This window comes from Perca fluviatilis, chromosome 20, assembly GCF_010015445.1.
Source record: "Perca fluviatilis chromosome 20, GENO_Pfluv_1.0, whole genome shotgun sequence".
In the NCBI taxonomy this organism is placed as follows: Eukaryota; Metazoa; Chordata; class Actinopteri; order Perciformes; family Percidae; genus Perca; species Perca fluviatilis.
Window position 1 is genome coordinate 12,033,845 of NC_053131.1, and position 19,712 is coordinate 12,053,556.

Sequence of the window (19,712 nt, forward strand, 5' to 3'; positions counted from 1 at the left end):
GAGAGAGAGAGAGAGAGATGGGACTAAAAAGCAGAAAGTGAGGGGGGCGGCTAATTGATATTGGTAATCTCCATCTTGGACTAAAAACTACCTGTCAGCACCACTTTTTCCAAACAATGCCCCCCTGATTTATTTTATCTTTATATGCTACGGTTGTCTGCTGCTGCACTGAGGCAGATTCAGTTCTGTAGGACCAAAACTCAATTTACAGTAAAATGATTCCTTATGATAAAAAAATGTGTACATTTTGCATTTAACATTATTTTACGAAAGTCAAGTAATGTCTTTTTTATAATTATCTTTTTGGGTAGTAAACTAGTCATGCTTTCATTCCTGTTATCTTCGTTACAAAGATCATATATATATAGGCATTAAATAAGTGTTTTTATAATTGATTAATCTGCCGTTTTATTGTCGTGATTAATCGTTTGGTCTATAAAATATAAGAAAATAGTGAAAACGGTAATCAATTAATCAGCTGGTTGTTTCAGCACTACACATAAATAAATAATTTGTGTGTGTGTGTGTGTGTGTGTGTGTGTGTACGCAATTAATTTGTATTTTGTTCTATTCAAATGACACATTGTGATGGACTTTTAGTAGCTGAAACAATGTTTCCACAATTAGAGGTTTTGGGGGGGGTCCACCTTCCTTTTTTGCTGCAGTATTTCAAAGGTAGTTTATTTAGCATTTTTCTCTCTTTTTCAGTGCAGCTGCCTGTTTCTTCATCATAAATCGTATTTTGGTCATATGGTGCACGCTGCACATTAAAATATCAATTGGTTGTGCATGAATGCAACTCTTTTAGCCTCAGTGTTACTAATCCTGGCGGTGGCAGGGCCATGCTCACTGTCTTGAGCTGCACAGACCCACTCAGTCCAACATCCATTTACAGTTCATTACTCAACATCTTGTTCTAGTCACACTAGGCACATGACTTTCCCTGCTGGATCCACAGAGAGCAGATCAAAAGATAGCCGAGCCGAACAAGCAGGAGCCAAAAACTCACATTTCGTTGGGCGCTCCAGTTTCCGCCTCCCTCGTTTCTTGTGCGGCGTTGTCAGGCTGTCGTCCTTGTCTTTCTCCGAGTCCTGGTCTTCCCGGCTAGGCAGGAATCCGTTCTCTGGGGACGGGCTCAGGCTCTGACCCTGGGAGCTGTCCTCTGCCCGGCAAGAGGAAGGATCTCTGGGGATCCCGTTCTCCACTTCCCTCTTCTCCTGTTTTGGGAAGCAGGCGTCAGACGTCCTGTCTCTGTGCCCGCCCACGTCACCATTGTGGACCTGGGCCATGGACGGCCTACCCACCCCAGTGTAGATGTTGCCCACGCCCACACTGGCTTTGAGAGAGCCACAGCTATCGACCTGCAGGCAGGGGAAGAGGCGGTTGAAATGTTAACATCCTGGCAATCTATTAGCTTTGCAGGTTGTTATTGCTGTAGCAGTATGTTACAGTTTGATGTTCTGAAGGTGTACAACAGTGTTGATCCTGTCAGCAGTTATGACATATCACTGGATATACTGTAGCTGGCAGCGCAATAAACAAAGGCTTTCAGGAAATACAGCAAATCATCCAGCAGGCTTGAGAAAAGGTCACCACAGCTAGCAACAATAAAACAGCTGGCATTATTAGACTGAAGATAAACACTATTTAGTCTCTGTTGGCTAAATGGGCTATTTGACAAAAAATGAGAATGGAAGTGTTCATCAATTTCATATTAGATACGCTTAATTTCATCCCTGAAGCCTCCTCTGCTCTATCTTGACAGAATCAAACATGTGGCTCAACTTCTACACTTATTACTCAGTGAAGTATGGCATTTCCCATTTAGCTCTGTAAAACTACAGTTGTAAACTTCAGAGTTGTGCCAGTAAATCTGCTGTACAGCCATTAACTTGCAAGAGAGGAAGGGATTACATTAAAGTTCATCAGGTACACTTTTGCGCTTCCTCTAGTAGTGCATTCATGATTACAGCAGCATGGAAATATGTCAAGAATGTTGGCTGTTTGACAACAAAGTTTTTCACTCCGTCCAGTTTGGAACGCCCAGTTAAACTATTTCATTCTATGCAGAGGAGTGAATTCAAAGAGAGCTGACCTATCTTAAACTGCAGTTTGAGTTACAGTGGCAGGCATTCAGTTTTTACACCGTACCTAAAAAAAGCAGACCTTAGAAGATCAAGAAAAGATTTGTTTCAACTACACACATTTGAGGAAATGTGATAGTGTCTCTGCTCTTGCCTAAAAATAGCCATAAAATTACTTTCTCAGACAATCCCATTACTGGGTTACTGAGAGCAGAAAGTGGAGCAGGTCTTGTGAGATCAGACTGTCAACACTGATGAGAGCAGCGCTGAAGCTTTCATCTACTGTAGATGTAGGTACAGCAGTTCGCATTTAAGGCAGACAATAGCAACGCCTCAGGAGGCATGTGTCTTTCAGCAGACGGTATTTAACAAACACAAGATCCTGTCCTAGAAGCTAAGAGGTCAAATGTAATCTCATTATTGCAGATTGAATAGACTAGCTTTGATGTGACCCAAATACATTAAAACGTGTGTAATGAATGCAACGCAAATTATGCAGTACAGAGATGCAAAATAAACCTACAAAAAATAAAGTTGTACCGTATTGTAAAACAGAGCTACATTGAGCCAATGTTGGTTTTTAAGCATTCCTGGCAAGCCACAAAACTCTAAATGACTTCATCATTGTAGTAACTGAGAACAAATTAACTGTAAATGTTAAACAGTTGCACTCATTCAAACTGCGGCGCTCCAGTAAATCTGTTTGACACGATGAATGAAAACAACAAATCAACAGCTGAGGCATTATTAATATTCTCACTTAATTCATAACTGGAAAAAGGTTGCGGCGCGTGTGAGTTTAGGCAGACAGACACAAACAGAAAGTCAAACACGTGCAAAAACTCAGGCAATATGCTCACACACACACACACACACACACACAATACACACATCTGATGCTGAAAGAATTATGCAACATATTAGTGACCCAGTGAACTACATGTGGCCCCTGCCAGAGGTCAGAGGTCACAGTCAGTAAATCAGGCAGACAGGCAGACAAAATAAAACACTGGCTATCAAATCCAACTTACTGCTGCAGCATTACAACTTACACCTAATTGGTTTAATGCCTAATATGTTTAATAAGCCGTTAAAGCTACACTAATCAATATTTCCATATTAACAATAGATCAAATGATATTGATGATGATATTATACAAATGTATAATGTGAAAACATCACTTGTATTGACAATTCCACAGATAATTATCATCCAACTATTAAGTTCCCTCAACTCTACAGACCATTTTGGCTTCTTTCAGGTCATTGTTTTGGTTTTGCATTACTTTATTGATCCCACAGGGAATTAGGTCTCAATATTATGTTATGAATTGAGTGCAGATTCAGTGCTTAAAACATGTAACCAGCTGAGCATTTTTTAACCTCCTTCAGACAAGCAGGAGGCCCTGAATCTTACAGCCTGGATCCACGATAGCAAAGAGCAGCAAGGTCAGTTAATATGTAAAATATAAAACCGTGTAAACTGAGTTGAATGAATAAATGCTTTACTTTGGTTGTCATTGTCATTCAACATTTTCTATGAGGACCTACTTGAACCTGTCCTGATGTCTGTGTACTTAATGGGCTTGAGGCTATTGATATAACACCATAAACAGCTATTTACCAGCATTACCTGTTAATTTTAATAATTGAAAACAAATGCCCTATAGCCAGTATATCAGATCTGCAAGTACATTTTCACTTATTCAGACAAAAATAACGACAACAACGAAATACCTATGTGACTGGAGTGTTTGACACATGTGGTCAATCCCCCACAGCTGTAAAAACGATTGCTAAGCCACCCTGATTCTGAGTATAGCTACTGGTAGTACCACTCAGCTGCTTTAAAGTTTACACACTGACACAAACCTGCATGTCCCTCCCTGCCATACAATATCTGTTTTGTTGACTCACACTGTGAGAATTAATTAACATGATTTTAAAAGCACAGGTTTATGCAAATGATAACCTCTCAAGGGAAAAAATACCCAGATACATGTTGGCCCAAGAGTCATTAATCATTATCATTATAATCAGGGCTTTTAAAGGGATACTTGACTGATTTAGCATTGAGTCAGTAGAAACCTGGTAGTATTTTCGAATGACCGTGTTTCTCTCCCTCATGTCCCCCTGAGACGAGTATTGTGGGTCTGGAAAAAAGCCTCTGATGATGCAAAAATCGTTGTTTTCCATCATCGGAGACATTTCTGCCCAGAGGCAATGGACTACAGCCAGTAGTAGGAGCTACTTCCACATGTTTTCAACCCGCCCATAGGGTCGTCTTTATCTGAACATTGCCGAAGCAAAACGAGCGTCAGCCATCTTGAAGCTCCGCTAAACAAGCTCTGTCTTTTTAGCAGAAAACTTTTACAACAATTATGTGCATTTAAACTACCGCACATGTGTACCACCGTGATACATTGGTATAGATCGGAGAATATGCAAGACACTTTATTACAGACGGAATACTCCACACACTACGTGAGCTTCGCCTGCTACGGAGACCAGCACCTCAGCCTTTGGTGTCGCCCGATGGCGCTAGCCGGGGAAAGGGACCTCGACAGCGGTTCGGTGGAAAGCTAACGCTATCCGGCCACCCGTTCAATCAATCCTGCTTGCAAGTGTCCGCTCATTAGACAACAAACTGGACTACATCCAACTTCAACGAAACTCCCAACGTGAGTTCAGAGACTGCTGTGTTTTTGTTGTTGTGGAAACATTGCTGAATAACAGTGTACCGGACTATCCATCTACCAGGCCTGCTAGCCCTGCTGTGTCGCCGGATAAAACTTGTAAAGGTGGGCTGTGTTAACACGGACTGGTGCAGGAATGGGGTGCTTGTATCCAACTAACTGCTAACTGCTGGTGGAGTTTGTAACTGTTAAATGCAGACCTTTCTAGCTACATTCCATGCAAATTCAATGGCTGTGTTTATACTTGGTGTTTACAGCCCGCCAAGCGCTAATGCTAGCATGTGTTAGCTGAACTTTACGGAGCCTATACTGTGTGTGCACTAAATGTAGCGTTAGTTTTGTATGTCGTTTTTATATAATGTTGTTTTTATATATTTTAAATGTGTAACACCACTTGAGCCACGGTGAAATGTTGTTTCGTGTATATGGTTGAAATGACAATAAAACACAATAGACTTGACTCCGCTGACTGCCTCTCTGTAAGCGGTAGGCGTGGCTTGGGGTGGCCTCGTAGTGAAGCGAAGCAAGTGCATTCTGGGATTTGGTGTCTTTCATCCACATGAGCCAAAAACACATTTTCTGGCTTTTCTCGGCCTAGAAGGCACCAAATTCTAAAAATTTCTACTACATAAGTGACCCAATTTAAAGATATATTCATCTTTCCAGCGGTGAAATATCCCTTTGACTGCAAAAGACATCACAGACCGAATACAAATGGTGTTGGAGTAGTGAAGCGTTATTATGGATCCTGTGTAACTTCTAGGAAAGTCCCGTCCTAAGAAGCAGTTCGATTGGTTGGAGTTAGGCATTTACCTTGAGTGGTTAAGGTTAGGATAGTCGATTGGTCAGGGGATAAGACCTGAACAAATCAGGTTACGTTACCTTGGGAAGCATGGACGCCTGGCCAATAGTGGTGTGTGAAGAAGTTGCGTGGGATTCCATAAATACATTTTTTTTTTTAAATCTTTTTAAAATTATCGGTTTAGGCACTGGCACCGTTTTAAAAGTATCGTTTTAGCACCGGTATCGGAAAACACCCAAACGATACCCAACCCTACATGTCATATGTTTATGTTTATAGTTGTTCCAAAAAGCCTCACTTGATGGTGGTGGTGAAAACTGTGCTGTCATAGAGAGGGGCGAGACGCGATAATCGTTCTAAATGTACACTTTGTGACAGTCTCTTCTGAAAGGCACTAAACTTGTTTCGAAGAAGAATGAAAAAAGGAGAGCTTGAGAGAGAAATTCAAGCCATGCATACTGACTCACCTCGAAACACCCAGCCTATCACTGCATGAAGTGGGTGTGAATATCCGTATGTCGCTTTTAAAAAGTTACAAACGCAGACTCTGCAATTCCTGTCGGAAAGGTTGATCTGACAAGCACTTTGAAGGATACTGAGGGCAGTTTTACTCCAACCAAAGTGCGTATCGGATTGGTCAAACGGCCTCTGAAACACCCTCCCATGTTTTCTCCCATGTTTTCTGCAATCCGACATTCAGTTTCTTTTCATGCAGTGATTGGCCAGCTGTGTGGAGGTAATTAAGGTTTGAACTTCTCTCTAAAGCTGTCTTTTTTCATCTATTTCAGTCACCTTTCATGTTTAATTTATGCATGTGACACGATGAATGCTTTCCAGTCAAAATTGTCTGAAAATATGTGATTCTTTGCCTTTCATTTGACATGAATGAAACATATGAAATAATTCTTATCAAGCACGCCCCAGCCTTAACCCATTTAGACCAGCATGGGACACTAATACCCTTTACTAAGACCCAGGCTAAAGAAATTGCAGTGCAGGTTTATTCAGTTTATGTTGCTGTGCTCAGGAACAAGCTGATATCTAATCTTGACAATGAGCAATATATTCCAATATATTGGAAAACTGATCACTGTAACAAATATGCATGGATGGATGTAGTTGTAAAATGTCAGATCACCACTCACTGGAAACTGCTTGCGCTTTCTTCCAGGCTTGCCAACTTTACAAGAGGCACTACTTTTAGCCGACTTCTCCTCTGTCATCAGGTCCATGTCCAGTAGTGTGCTTTCACCCTGTCAACAAAAAGCAACGCATCATGATTTAGACTCAGAATACTATAATAATCACAGCCATTATCTGTGGGAATGTCGAATTTACATTTCAGGCCTGGTTGCACATAAGCATCTTTCCAGGTTATCAAAGCCTGTATTTGTGCTTACAGTGAACTAAGTGGCAGTTTCACCTCAACCAAAGATGCAGCAGCTGTTACACTAGATCTGCAGGACACACACACAACTGCACCACACTGAAACACTTGAAAATTTGGAGGGGACTTGCAGCGGGTCCTTGAGTGTCTTTGGCTGAGTGGACAATGAGACAGATAGAAATTGAATGGCACGCTCCTTTGAACCATACTGAAGTGAAAGCTCCACAGACACAGCGCTGACCTTCCACAGACAATCCCCCTCTTGACACCGTTACAAAGACGTCGAACGGCCCCCACCCTCCCCTGCTGCAATTTCCCTTTGATTAATAAAACTGTCTACCCCCATGAACAAAGCCCCATGTGCGCCACCACCAAGTACCCCTGGGGTTGATGAGAGAAAAGATGATCCTAATGTAGATGCTTTGAGTTTTATTATTGACTGAATAGGACCACCAGCACCAGGTCTGAATGCAAATGAGATTGCAAGGCCATTTCTGACAGCTACAGTGGGGGGTGGAGGGCTGGGTCCTTATTAAATTCCTTCATTGAATGTGAGATTCCCTCAAAGATAAATAAGTTCTCTACACTGTAAGGCATCCTGCAACCGAGTTCCTCTGCTGACTTGTCATTAAGTACTTTTATTTTAATGTTAGGTACTGTGGGATAACATGATAGAAGATTACTGTAAATTGACTTTGTCCTTGCATAATGGATAGTGTTAAATACAGCAAGCTAATTCAGTAACGACTTAATGACAGAGAAAAAAAATAGGGGAGCTCAAGGACAGGTGCAACACCTTTAATTCCTCCAATAAGAAGGTATCGTCTTTCTGCTGTAGAACATTATCTTAAACTATCTGCAAACAAGTCTAAATTGCAATTAAATACAATACAAAACCAATGCTGCTGTTTCTAAGGTCAAAATGAATTTGAACCTCATGTTTTAAACCAACATGGAGGAGAAGTCCGTAAATTGCTCAGATAAATGTGAGATTCCGGTGTCACACTGAGATCTGTGATCCGTCAGATTCTGTGACGCGAATGGGTCAACAATAAAAAAAAAAAAAGATCAAATATTGACAGGTTGAAATAATGTATCTGTGCTATTAAGATGTACCACCCTATGTAAATATTATGATGTTAGCATCTGTAACTGCTATCAAAATGTGTAACTAAACATATCTAAATACTAAATACAATGTCTAACTACAATGTCTGACAATTATTTTTTTACAACTGCAACAGTACATTATTAGTATTATTGTAATTATTAGTATTTTGGTCCATGTAGGTTGATCACTTGTATGTGCACAACACAATAAATAACACAACTAACTAACTAACTAGAGTCACTTCTTTTGGTAAGAGCAATAAAAATATTTTGACATGGTAAACACACAACCAAAATTCCTGATCACACAATCTGACGGGTCAAAGTATACATTGTAACACCAGCCAGGGACCTTTCTGTGAACCTGTGCACATCCCCTGATAAATATTTTTGCAAGTCCTGCACAATACTGTGCAGCTTTCCAACTCTCAACAGTTATACTTTACATGTTTGGTTATAGTATTTTAATATCTTTTTCATATTTTTATTGTACGTTTTTCTGTCTATATTTATGTTCTTGACTGTTGTAGTACTTTGCTTTTATTTTTGTATTGCCTCTTAATGTGTTTATTGTATGCACCAAACACAAAGGCAAATTCCTTGTATGTGAAACTTACTTGGTAATAAACATCATTCTGATTCTTGTGACATCCCATCACCTTCCTTTCTCTGTCCACTGAAGGCAAAAATACCATAAAAAAACATTCTTAAAACACTGGACTGAAGCTGCAGAGCTTACAGACCTACCCTTTTAAATCATTTAAAAGATAGAGGAGGTTAATAAACATAGGCAGAAATTTCAAAGGTCAGGCCATGTTACGTCCTGAGAGTGTTGGGATAAATCCATCAACCATTAGTGTCCCAGATAAGCGGATTTGCATAAAGAGATAGATGTGATCAGAGTAACTGATGCTGTGATTAATGGGCACAGGGTTATAATTGATGAATATCGCTGAAATCTTATTCATCAATGAATCTTTGCATAAAGATACTGAGGTTACCACCGAATCTTTAGAAAGGTTATTTTAAATGTAGTTATTGATGCTTTTGTGAGAGAATGTGTTTTGCAGACGGTGCCGGGTTTATTGTGTGATTACTAATAGAGAGCCTGGTGCTTCGGTCTTTTCCTTACAGAATTTGCATAGATAATAGCACGTTTTGAGTGCAGCCTGGTGTGCAGGCTCATTTGGGAACCACTTATATGGATGACACAATTCAGTGGTGCCTGGCTATCTCTGCAGGAACAGCCTACATACACCACGCCGTTCATCCAATTCCCAGCCCAAATGCTTAGGCACACTGAATGGAAATAACACGCCATTTTCACACACACTTCACCCTCATATTTTCTGTACAAAAAAAACAAAAACAGAAAAGCCTGAAATATGATTTGTTGTTGCCTCGAGTGAACCCTACATTGTCAATATTCTCTGCACTATTTCCATCTGGGTAGCCGGTTATTTAAGGCAACGTCTGTTGCCAGGCAACAAGACTAAGGGCAGTACTGTGTAATGGGAAAGTAGAGGAAGAGGACAGATCCCCCCTAGTAAAAAAGCTGGAGAGCCATTCCAGCTCCAGCTCAACCTACACCAGCCAACGCCCACGTCACCAACCACCATTACAACAGTGAATGTCACATAATTCAGCTGCATCTCGCCACAGCCACCTCAGTGATGCTGCTATCGCTGCCTCTGTGTGAGCATCAGTGATGCTGCAGTTACGCACAGACTGTAATAATGAGTCTGTCTGCATCATGAAAGGTGACATGGCACTCCACATGCTGTTAGATTCTAAATTAAAGTACTGTTTATTCTTTAATAAACAGGAGGAATTGATGCAACTTCAGTAAGTCGTAAGATTGCAGAGATCAGTAAGGCTTGACAGATTGATTATTTTATTCATTCAAAAAATTGGGAACGGTTTTAATGGGCTTTGACCTGAAGTGACTGTACAAACCTCATTGCTCTTATTTCAGGGCTAAATCCATCCATATTATATATATACTAAATACTAAAAGGCACACTGTAATACATCATTGGTGCTTATGCCCAGGAGTGACTAATCTCCTTTTTAAATCTGGTGAGTTTGAGGGCTTTCAAAAAAAAATGCATTTTGAAGTGATGGAGACTCAAATTAATCAACAGCTTAGCTCAAGGGATTCAAATAGCCAAAACATGACTGAATGAACTCTTTGAACCCACTGGCTATAAAGTTGAGAAATCCCGAGTCATTCAGCAACATACCAAGCTTCAGAGGAGTCTCATAAATACCTGAAGTGAGATTCCTGAGGCACACTTTTATATTTCACACGTGTTTCTTACCATTCTGTTTCCAGGTGAATCAGTGTAGCCTGAGCCTTTAAATGCAGTGGTGTTGGTGACAGTGTTGGACGGCATCATCGAGAGTCTATGGGTGATATCTAATAACGGGGGCGATGTAGATGAGGTGAAAATAAACTCAAAGGTACAAAAAAAGAGATGATCCTTCTTCTTTCCGCTCTCCTGGAAGATAAAGAAAGAAAAGTGACAATCAACTTGTTCATTAGATACACTTTAGCTTAGCATTAGTGTTGTGATGCCGGTAAGCAGAGTTTCATGCTGCAGTGACACCTTTTGTGCATATTTACTTAAATCGGTTTGGTTAAATTTATCTTTCTGTCATAACGAAGCTCTTTTTGAGCATCAGCTTTCCTTTGTTGAGTGCACGTCATGTTTAGGAACCTCACAGGCTTCTATGGATACTGTATAGCTACTATCGCCTATAGGGCCTATAGACCACTTTTTTTGTGTAACACCACATGCATGTATGGGTGTACAGTTGTTGACATTACATGGTTATACTGCTACTGTGCGCCAAATAACCTCAATAACGCTGCTAAACAAATCCAGGATGATTATCTTTTTTTTAATTATTATTAATATTTCATTTCACCTTAAGTGTCTGGGTTAAAGTTAATCTAGCAGTCAGCCATGCGCACTGAGTTACACTGTTGCACTCGTGGAAATGTACCTACCAAAAAAAAAATCATAACCCTTAATATCTAGCCTATATAGGATGTCTTTCATTTCCTCTAAGTCAAGATTAATGACAGCCTGTTCTGATTAATTTAAAAGGTCTAATAGACTGTTGGAAATCTTCGCATCTAAAAAATAATTGCAGGCAACAACCAGAACGTGTTATCTTAAAAAAATAATTTATTGTTGGGCCACACAGGCGTTTAATGTCACCGCATTTCCACGCACATGAAGCCACAACCAGGTCGTACGTTTTACATTACTGCGATCGGCTGACTTACATGTATCATTCAATGTGCCTATGCGTTAAAATTGCAAAGTTTTAGACGTCTTTACAGCAGGGGAAGTCTGCAATATGACCCACGGGATTGTGGCTCTTTTACAGGCCACGGCCACTCAATTATAAATCCCCGTTATATTTTTTTAATGAGGCCAATGTTTTCAGGAGCCACGGTCCCGGTTCTGTGCTGTAGCCTAAATTCGGTCAAGTTCAAGTGCACATCGCGATGTCCAATCAGCACATCTGCAAAAAGCAAACCCTAAATCGCTATTTCCCCCATTTCCATCGAGCGCCTTCCGCTCTCGGGGCTTTCACGTTTTTGTTCACATACAGTAAAGGTTACCCTTCCTGCGCGGTTAGTAGTGCCGGGTTAAACGGATTTAAATGCGTGAATCGCTGTGTGTTCGTTACCCGATTTTCCCAGTCCCAGGCCTGACCCTTTTTGTCTCGCTTGCTCCCGGAGCCTCCTTCCTCTTCTCTCCCCGTCCTCCACCTCCCCAGCCGGCCAGCTCTCTTGCAGTTGTACCGCTCTCACTGCAGGGGCCTGCAGACTGTCTGTTGGCTGCCACAGGGTCCTAAAGACTGCCTCTACTATAGTGTGCAGAGGGGGCAAAGGTGGTGTTGACCCCCCTAATACACACATCTAGATTTCTTATTGATAACTTCCTCTCAGAAACCCAGTGGCACTGCTGAAATGCCATAAAAAACTGTATTTATTTATTATTTTTTCTTAATTTTTGGGGCCAATGTCATATTTATTTGACATATGACAAAAGTGATACAGACAGTAAATGCATGATAAAACAAAGGTCCAAAGCATAGACTGTAAAAAAAAAAATGTTTGCGGGCCTGAAAAGTTTAGCCAGCAGAGGGTGATTCCACTGGTTGCAAAAAGAAGTCAGTTTCTATAGAAGTCTATGGAAAATCCTACTACTCACTTGATTTATTACCTTAATAAACATTTTCCTAATGGGTTAATGGCCTAAATCGCTAGTTTTAAGTCTTCTTCAATACAGCATTTTGTAAAATGATGGTCCTATTCATTTTTAAATTGACAATAAAGCAAGGGGTGCTTTAGGGCGTGGCTACATGCTGACCTGTCAATCAGGACAGAGGCTTAGCAATCCTTGTCCATGGCACTGTGTACATTAAAATAGACCTGAACTTGTTTTGGGGTGTTTTTGTCTTAAACTTAGACCCTCTCACTGTGTGTTTTCACTCATCAAAGTTAATTGGAACATTTGGTCACCTAAAAATTTTCAATCTTGTTCAGTGTTCTGCCAGTCAAGCTAGGTGGCTACTGCCTAGGGAAATATAAGGGAAAGTTTGCAGATTTTCTTTACTGCTGTACATGCAGATGAATGGTGGAAGTACTCGGAGGTCCCTGTTACCCGCCGGTAAATCCCCAGTAGATGACTCGCTTCAGAAGGGTTGGAAATCGGCAACTTTCTCCCTTTTGCGTTCAGCTTAGCATAGTGCCACTTACATGCCTAAAGTTTAAACTTCTTACACCAGACAGTGGCCCAGGAGCCCCCCAAGTACCACTCTGGCCCCTCTGATGTGACCTCAAGGCAAAAATAAATGCTAGACCTGTGTGCAAAGACAATTGCCCTTTTCTCATGTTCACCCCTTCACCTTAGAGAGATTTGGTTCATGTTGATTTTATTCTTTCTTGCCAATATAGAGGCTAAGCAGCGCCAACCCCGGCCTATTTGGGGCATGGGATAAAATTTGACCCCCCCCCCTTCATACATGTGTATTTCATTGTCAAACAACAGTCCACGTCAGCTATGTGTAAATCTAAGAGGGAATTGTGTAAACTAAAAACTAAACTAGTTTACAATTTTTATGTTTCTAAAATTATCTTTGCATGGTGCATATGTGCGCATGTACAGTAATAATTAATATACAATTAACTACAACTAGAATAACTGAAAGGCAAGTTTTAATACACAGAGCAGCTTTAATCTGTGCATAAATTATACAAGTTCAACACACACAAAGTCATTTTATTTAAATGTTGACAAAATGAACACCGGAAACTTGAGGAGACTTTACCATTTTTAATTTGCTGCATTTATGGGCCCCCTGGTGGCTGTGGGGCCCTAAGCAGCCATGTAATTAGCTGATGCCTCAGGCCAGCTTTGAGGCCTATTGAAGCTAAACATGTGCTTTCTACGGTTATTGTTCTCATAATACTACATTGCATATTTACTTTTTGACATTAATGTCAACTTTTAATCTAATGTCTCTTCCACAGTACACGATTACTGTGTTAGTACTCAGTTTATGTACTGTTGTGTAGGCACAGATGTTTGAGTTCATACAGAGTCGTTAAGGGCTTTATGTCGCTGACATTTGCACAAAGCTCTTACTTTTGCACCACGTCGCTTACATTTGTACACTCTTGACAAACCTTTGTCATTCAAATTTGTTTGCTTTTCAGATATTTCTACATTGTTCTATGTACTCTTTGGCTGCCATGACACCTGATATATGTTCAGGGATAAAGTACAGTGTCCTCTTATCCTATCTCGGGTTGAATTGATGGTTTTCTCAGCAGACATTTTTACTTGTTAAACGCAGCTGTAACTAATAACATTGTTTATTGTTGCGTTGCATGAATTGCTGGAACGGAACCATCATTAATGTTATTAGCAACACCTGTGCTTTTCCTGCCATGACAAGTAAAAATGTCTGCAGTGTTTGATAAATCGGATTAATTTAGAAACGATAAAGAGTGCTCCGATCAAGATTAAAGCGAGCAACACTTATTCAGAAAGTAAAACAATATGAGAACAAAACAATAGTACAAGATGGAAAGACTTGTACTTTGGTGATGCTGCTCATCAAGTAAACATGTTAGCCAAATACAAAATAATGTTACTGTCAGTATAGCAGGAAATGTTGTTGAAATTGTGATGCAAGTTTAACTTGAATTTTTCAAACATGCATGAAGAGACAGTTTATGCCTTGAATCATGCTATGTCAAATTCAACTTAGTTCAGCTTCCAAAAGAGGTATGATGACAAAAGAAGTTTGGGAACTACTATTCTGTCCTGTCCAAGAGTTGTCTCCTCTCACAAAACTAAAATGGCAATTATGCAGCTGTTGATAACTGCCGAGGTGCCATTGAGCAAGGCACCGAACCTCTAACTGGCCGGGGCGCTGTGCTCCAGTGACTCATTATTATCTCTCTACATTTGATGCATGTGTTAATGAAGAAAAGTAACAAAATTAGAAAAATAATTTCTCCAAGGGGACAAATAAAAGTATAGTATATAAAAGTGAGGGATGCAAATACTGTCATAGTGGTGATTTTGTCCAATTCTGCTGTGTAACAACATAATGACACTGTGCTACTAAAAAAAAAATCTGTATATCAAAACAGATGTAGGAGCATGTAGCTCATGTCGTGCAGTCTCACAGAATTTATCCTCTGAGCAGGATCAGAATCTAGCACATCTTCATTTCATTTCTTAGATTGCAGCTAGAACAAGATATCAGATCTCTTATCGCATTCATTCCATTAACCCTATTGCAGCCTACCGCTGCACTTAACACTCATCCTTTACACACCCACTAGTCGGAGACCCAGTGAGGTAACTGTTGCAAATGCAGGAGGGTTAAAGGCTCAAAGAACACTTCCGTGTAAGGCAGATTGAGCGCTCTTTAAGGGCAACAAGAGAGAGTTAGGAAATGTGTGTGCAGCAGGCGGATGTGGTTCACTGATTTGGAAGCTGCGGCGTCTCCTCTTTCTAATAGAGTCAGTGGCACCGAGTGGTTCATCTGAGGTCAGCAGGCTCAGCAGCAGCACCGTCTGCTACTGGCTGGTGAAAAATCTCAGTCTCCTAGAAACCCACAGAGGAGGATGCTGATAGTGACACTTAAAGTGTCTCAACCTCATTTCACCTGTATAGTTTTGTCATTGCAGTTGCCTGAAGCAACAGAAAAGAGGCCAGGTTTTGATTTAGGTTTGTAGGTGAAGCAGGAAAGGGTATCCTTTTATGTCTGACCTGTTGGGAGGAAGTGTTTACACATTTTGTGTTTAATAGAAGCTGATAAAGAGGAAGCTTGTGAAGGACAAGTCGGGGATAAGAGGCACAGTGTGATTTAAAGGAACACGCCAACTTATTGGGAATTTAGCTTATTCACCGTAAGACAAGTTGATGCATACCCTTCTCATCTCTGTGCGTGCTGTAACGCTGTCTGACGGCTCCAGCATTAGCTTAGCCCAGCACAGATCCTGCAGGTAACTGGTTCCAACTAGCCTACTGCTCCGAATTGTGACAAAATAACACCAACATGTTCCTGTTTACATGTTGTGATTTGTAGAGTCACAGCGTGTACAAAAAACAACGTAACATGAGACACAGCCATCTTCTAACAGTAAACAAACTGGGAACTATATTCTCAGACAGGCTTGCTGCGAGCATATCACTCCACCCAAGTACTATATTCTTCCGCCTGAGAATATAGTTCCCGGTTTGTTTACGGTTAGAAAACGGCTGTGTCTCATTTTTTGTAAATTTAGCTACTTTACTGTACTGTATATATTTCTGGATAGTTTAATCAATAACAATGCAACTTAATTATGTATTGTTTGATTTTGTTATATAAATATATGTATATATAATACACTATTCCATAGTTTAGCTACCAGGACATAGACTAAAAAAGTCCAATATTTCCAGCTGAAAAGAAGTGAAGTAGAAGTTAAGAAAAGGAAAATATCGAGTATAAGTACTTACAAAATGACACTTACTGTAAAAATGTACTGTTATTTCCAACACAAAAAAATTCTTTGATAATGATAAAACCTTTATCATCAACAATCATGACATGAGCAGTCAAAGCCATATTTTAAATCTTTTTAATATATCTCACATTTGATTTATTTACAAAAGACAGTGGCTTTGTGACATAAAACTATGTTTTGTAAAATCAACACGAGAAACAAATGTGTACCAGAAGCATAACCGTACAGAACACATACATAGATAAATAACATCAGGGGAGCGTTGCCGTCAAGGTTGTTCCTCTTTGCACATTGCCTCTCTGCAAACAATAAAAGGATCACAATGTATGCACCTCTGTTACACCGAGTTGTTCTGACTGGGTATACTGCCTCCATGTTGGCTATGAGTGAGTCTATCAGTAGATTTGGAATGTGTTGTTTGTCTTTATTAATTATTAAATGGGTTTTTTTTCCCAGCAGTGGAAACCATTAACTGTGAACATCTCCAGGCATTCTGTGAATAAACTATGGGCAACAACACCATACTAATACAGATATACTTTGATATACAGTATAGCTGTCATTTGTATGACACACAATGTCTGCAAACAGTTTGGCACAAATGTAAAGGCTGAGCTTGAGATTCCCCCAGAACACATTAAATAAATAAATAAAATCTCTACAAAGTCACAGACCTAAAGGCTGATAGATCAGATGATTTGCTGAATGGTTACTTTATACAGCACTTTTACAGAACAGCTACAGGCACAAACTGAAAGAATGAAAAGAAACTTGAATTCAAATGTGTGGCCAGAATGAAGGGGAAGACGGTAAATCTTTACATTTTTACCTCTGAATTTGATTCATTTCTGGACCTTTTTCCATCGAACGTTTTTGACAGCAGTGGTCACAGAAATTTTAGATTATGGTCCTTCAGTGTTACTGCTTTCTTCATATTATTTAGATCTTGGGTGACAATGCAAGCACGAGTGTGCACATGATTCTCCCTTTTGACAAACTCATTACATTGACTATACTCCACTAATACTAAACAATAATGATAATATAGAGCAGAACAGAGAACTGAATAAAAACATCACATTTCAAATGTAATAAAGGAGCCTCTTTTTGTTCTTTGTCTTGACACAGTGTAACAGGTTGTTGAAACCTTATACTTATAGCTTAGAGGATAGGCTTACTGTACAGATCTCACAACAAACCGTTCATGCTTTTTAGTTTGATTCAGTCAGGTTTAACTTCCTTAGAGAGCTGAACATTTTACTCCAAAACTGCTCCCAGACCTTCATCACATTGCATTCACTAAAAACCAAACATTGCTCATTTTTCTGAGACAAATGGCTACCCTGAAGGACAAAAAACATTGAACCAGAAGACAAAAATGTAAAGGTGACTTAGACCTTACTCTAATAAACATCCTCTCTGGTTGACAGCTACCTCTGTAACAAACAGATCTCTTTGCTTTCCCGTGAAAGACACAAATTCACACACAGACAAAACTATATCCAACAACATGCTTCACCAAATAGCACTTAAGAAAAACCTCTCTTAATGATCCCCATTCTTTAACTAGCATTTAATCACTTGCTGTTGTTTTCCTCTATTCATTTAAAGAGTTTCATTCCAATTCCAATTCACAAATTGACTGGTGAAATTAGCATAAAATGAACTACATTAGGAAGTTTCAACTAAATCTTACAGCAGGGACCACAAGCAAGTTTTATTTGTGAACAACAGTGGTTGTGTTTTGGAATGAAACTCCATTTTTAATCATCATTGACCTTTAATCTCTCCGTCTGTGGCCAATAACATCTAGCAGTCAAAGGACAATACCACCATATTTTAACTAGAGTAGCTGCAGTCCCTGAGCACCAACCTTCATTGCACATACACATTCAATATCACTTTATTAACTAGATAAAGCTATCAAAGCATTTCCTACTTTGCTTACTACGACCTTACATCCTTACATACTGTGTAATTGCTCATTTTGTAACTCACAACTAAATCTCAATGCCTAATTCATTACTATTTAAACATCCTGAGGTGCTTCCCTACACTTTAAAACAATAAATACTGAGGCTGCCAGCTAGTCAGGTGTGTTCAGTTAGGTTTTCACAGGCAGGAAACAACCACTGGGCACATTGTGTTTGTAGTGGCCCCTTGGGTTCCTTTAATCGCACAGCCCTCTTATTTGGAAGGGTGGCTCGACGAGAGCACAGTAGCAGCAGTACAGTATGTCACTCACTGAGTGTGTTTACATGCATGCAGTATTCTGGATGCCGCCTATTATTCCTGTTTAAGGTCTGCATGGAGATAAGTTGCCTATGTGCATCTTTATACTGTAATAACAGATATCTCTGCACACATTCATAGAAAGAATATTATAATGGAAACACAACTGTCTCCTAGAGAGAGGTGCAACTACTCTTTTTAAATGATTAAATGAATAGTTCAACATTTTGTGAAAAAGCGTTATTTACTCTTTTGTCGAGTGTTAGATGAGAACGTCAATACTACTCCCATGTCTGTAAGTAAATGTAAAGAAATAGCAAGCAGATAGCTTAGCTTAGCATAAAGACTGGGAACAGGGAAAAGAGCCTGCCTGGCTATATCTCCTTTTGTTTAATCTGTATAAAAACAAAGGGTAATAACGACAAGTTGTGGTTTTGCCTGTCAGCCTCACTTTAACAACATGACTCCAGTGCTCGGCCAAGACATAGTCCAGCATGTGACATCATGTAACACCACAACTTGTTGTTTTTACACTTTGGTTTTTGTACGGATTAAATAAACAAGATATAACATGTTAACTAGTGAGCTTTAGAGGCGCTAGTAGGTGGATTTTGTTACCTCTGTGCAGAGTAAAGCTAGCTGTTTTCAGCCTTTATGCTAAGCTAAGCTAACAGGCTGCTGGTGGAAGCTTCATATTCAGCGTACAGATATTATCTAACTCTTACTAAGAAAGCAAACAAGCTGGGTGAGTGAAACTTCGCTGGTTATCAGGCACCCTAACTGTGACTGCAGGGCTCACTTTTTTTACATTTCGACAGAGCCAGGCTAGTTGTTTCCACAATTCCAGTATTTATGCTAAGTTAAGCTAACCTCCTCCTTCTAATCTTCTGGCTCCAGCTTCACATTTGATGTACAAATATGAGAATGCCATCGATCTCATCCAACTCTTAGCCAGTAGGCGAATTGTAGCGTATTTCCCAAAATGTCAAACTATTATTAATTGACACCGTAGCATATCCAGAATTCTGCTTTGTTTTTAACAAACTTCAGAATATGATTGTGCGAGTAAACACACTCGGCGTGAATTCTGAGGCAAGACACTTCTGACACCCCAGCTGTCATCATAAATCCCACAGAGAGCTGGCATATCGTGGTACAGTACCTAAATCCAGACTTGAGTGCAACTTCATGCAGAAATTATAAAAAAGGATAAAAGAAAAAATACTAGCGCTAATCATACAAAAGCAACAACAGGGAACATGTTGTCACCTTCATGTCGGGGCGTTCCCGTGGTCATGTGTTTGCAGTATTTTATATACAGAATGTTCTGCTGCAATGGAACAGTTGG

The 19,712-nt window shown here is 39.9% G+C and overlaps 1 protein-coding gene across 1 annotated transcript in view; it reads right to left on the bottom strand.

The window, feature by feature from the left end:
• LOC120548829 (DNA (cytosine-5)-methyltransferase 3A-like) overlaps positions 1-11,918 on the bottom strand; it is a 42,703-nt gene extending 30,785 nt beyond the window's left edge. The window contains 4 exon segments of the mRNA XM_039785332.1: positions 1,010-1,361; positions 6,728-6,835; positions 10,401-10,580; positions 11,785-11,918. Coding sequence (XP_039641266.1) covers positions 1,010-1,361; positions 6,728-6,835; positions 10,401-10,478 — 538 coding nt within the window. The 5' untranslated portion in view covers positions 10,479-10,580; positions 11,785-11,918.
• Positions 11,919-19,712: the final 7,794 nt, after the last annotated feature.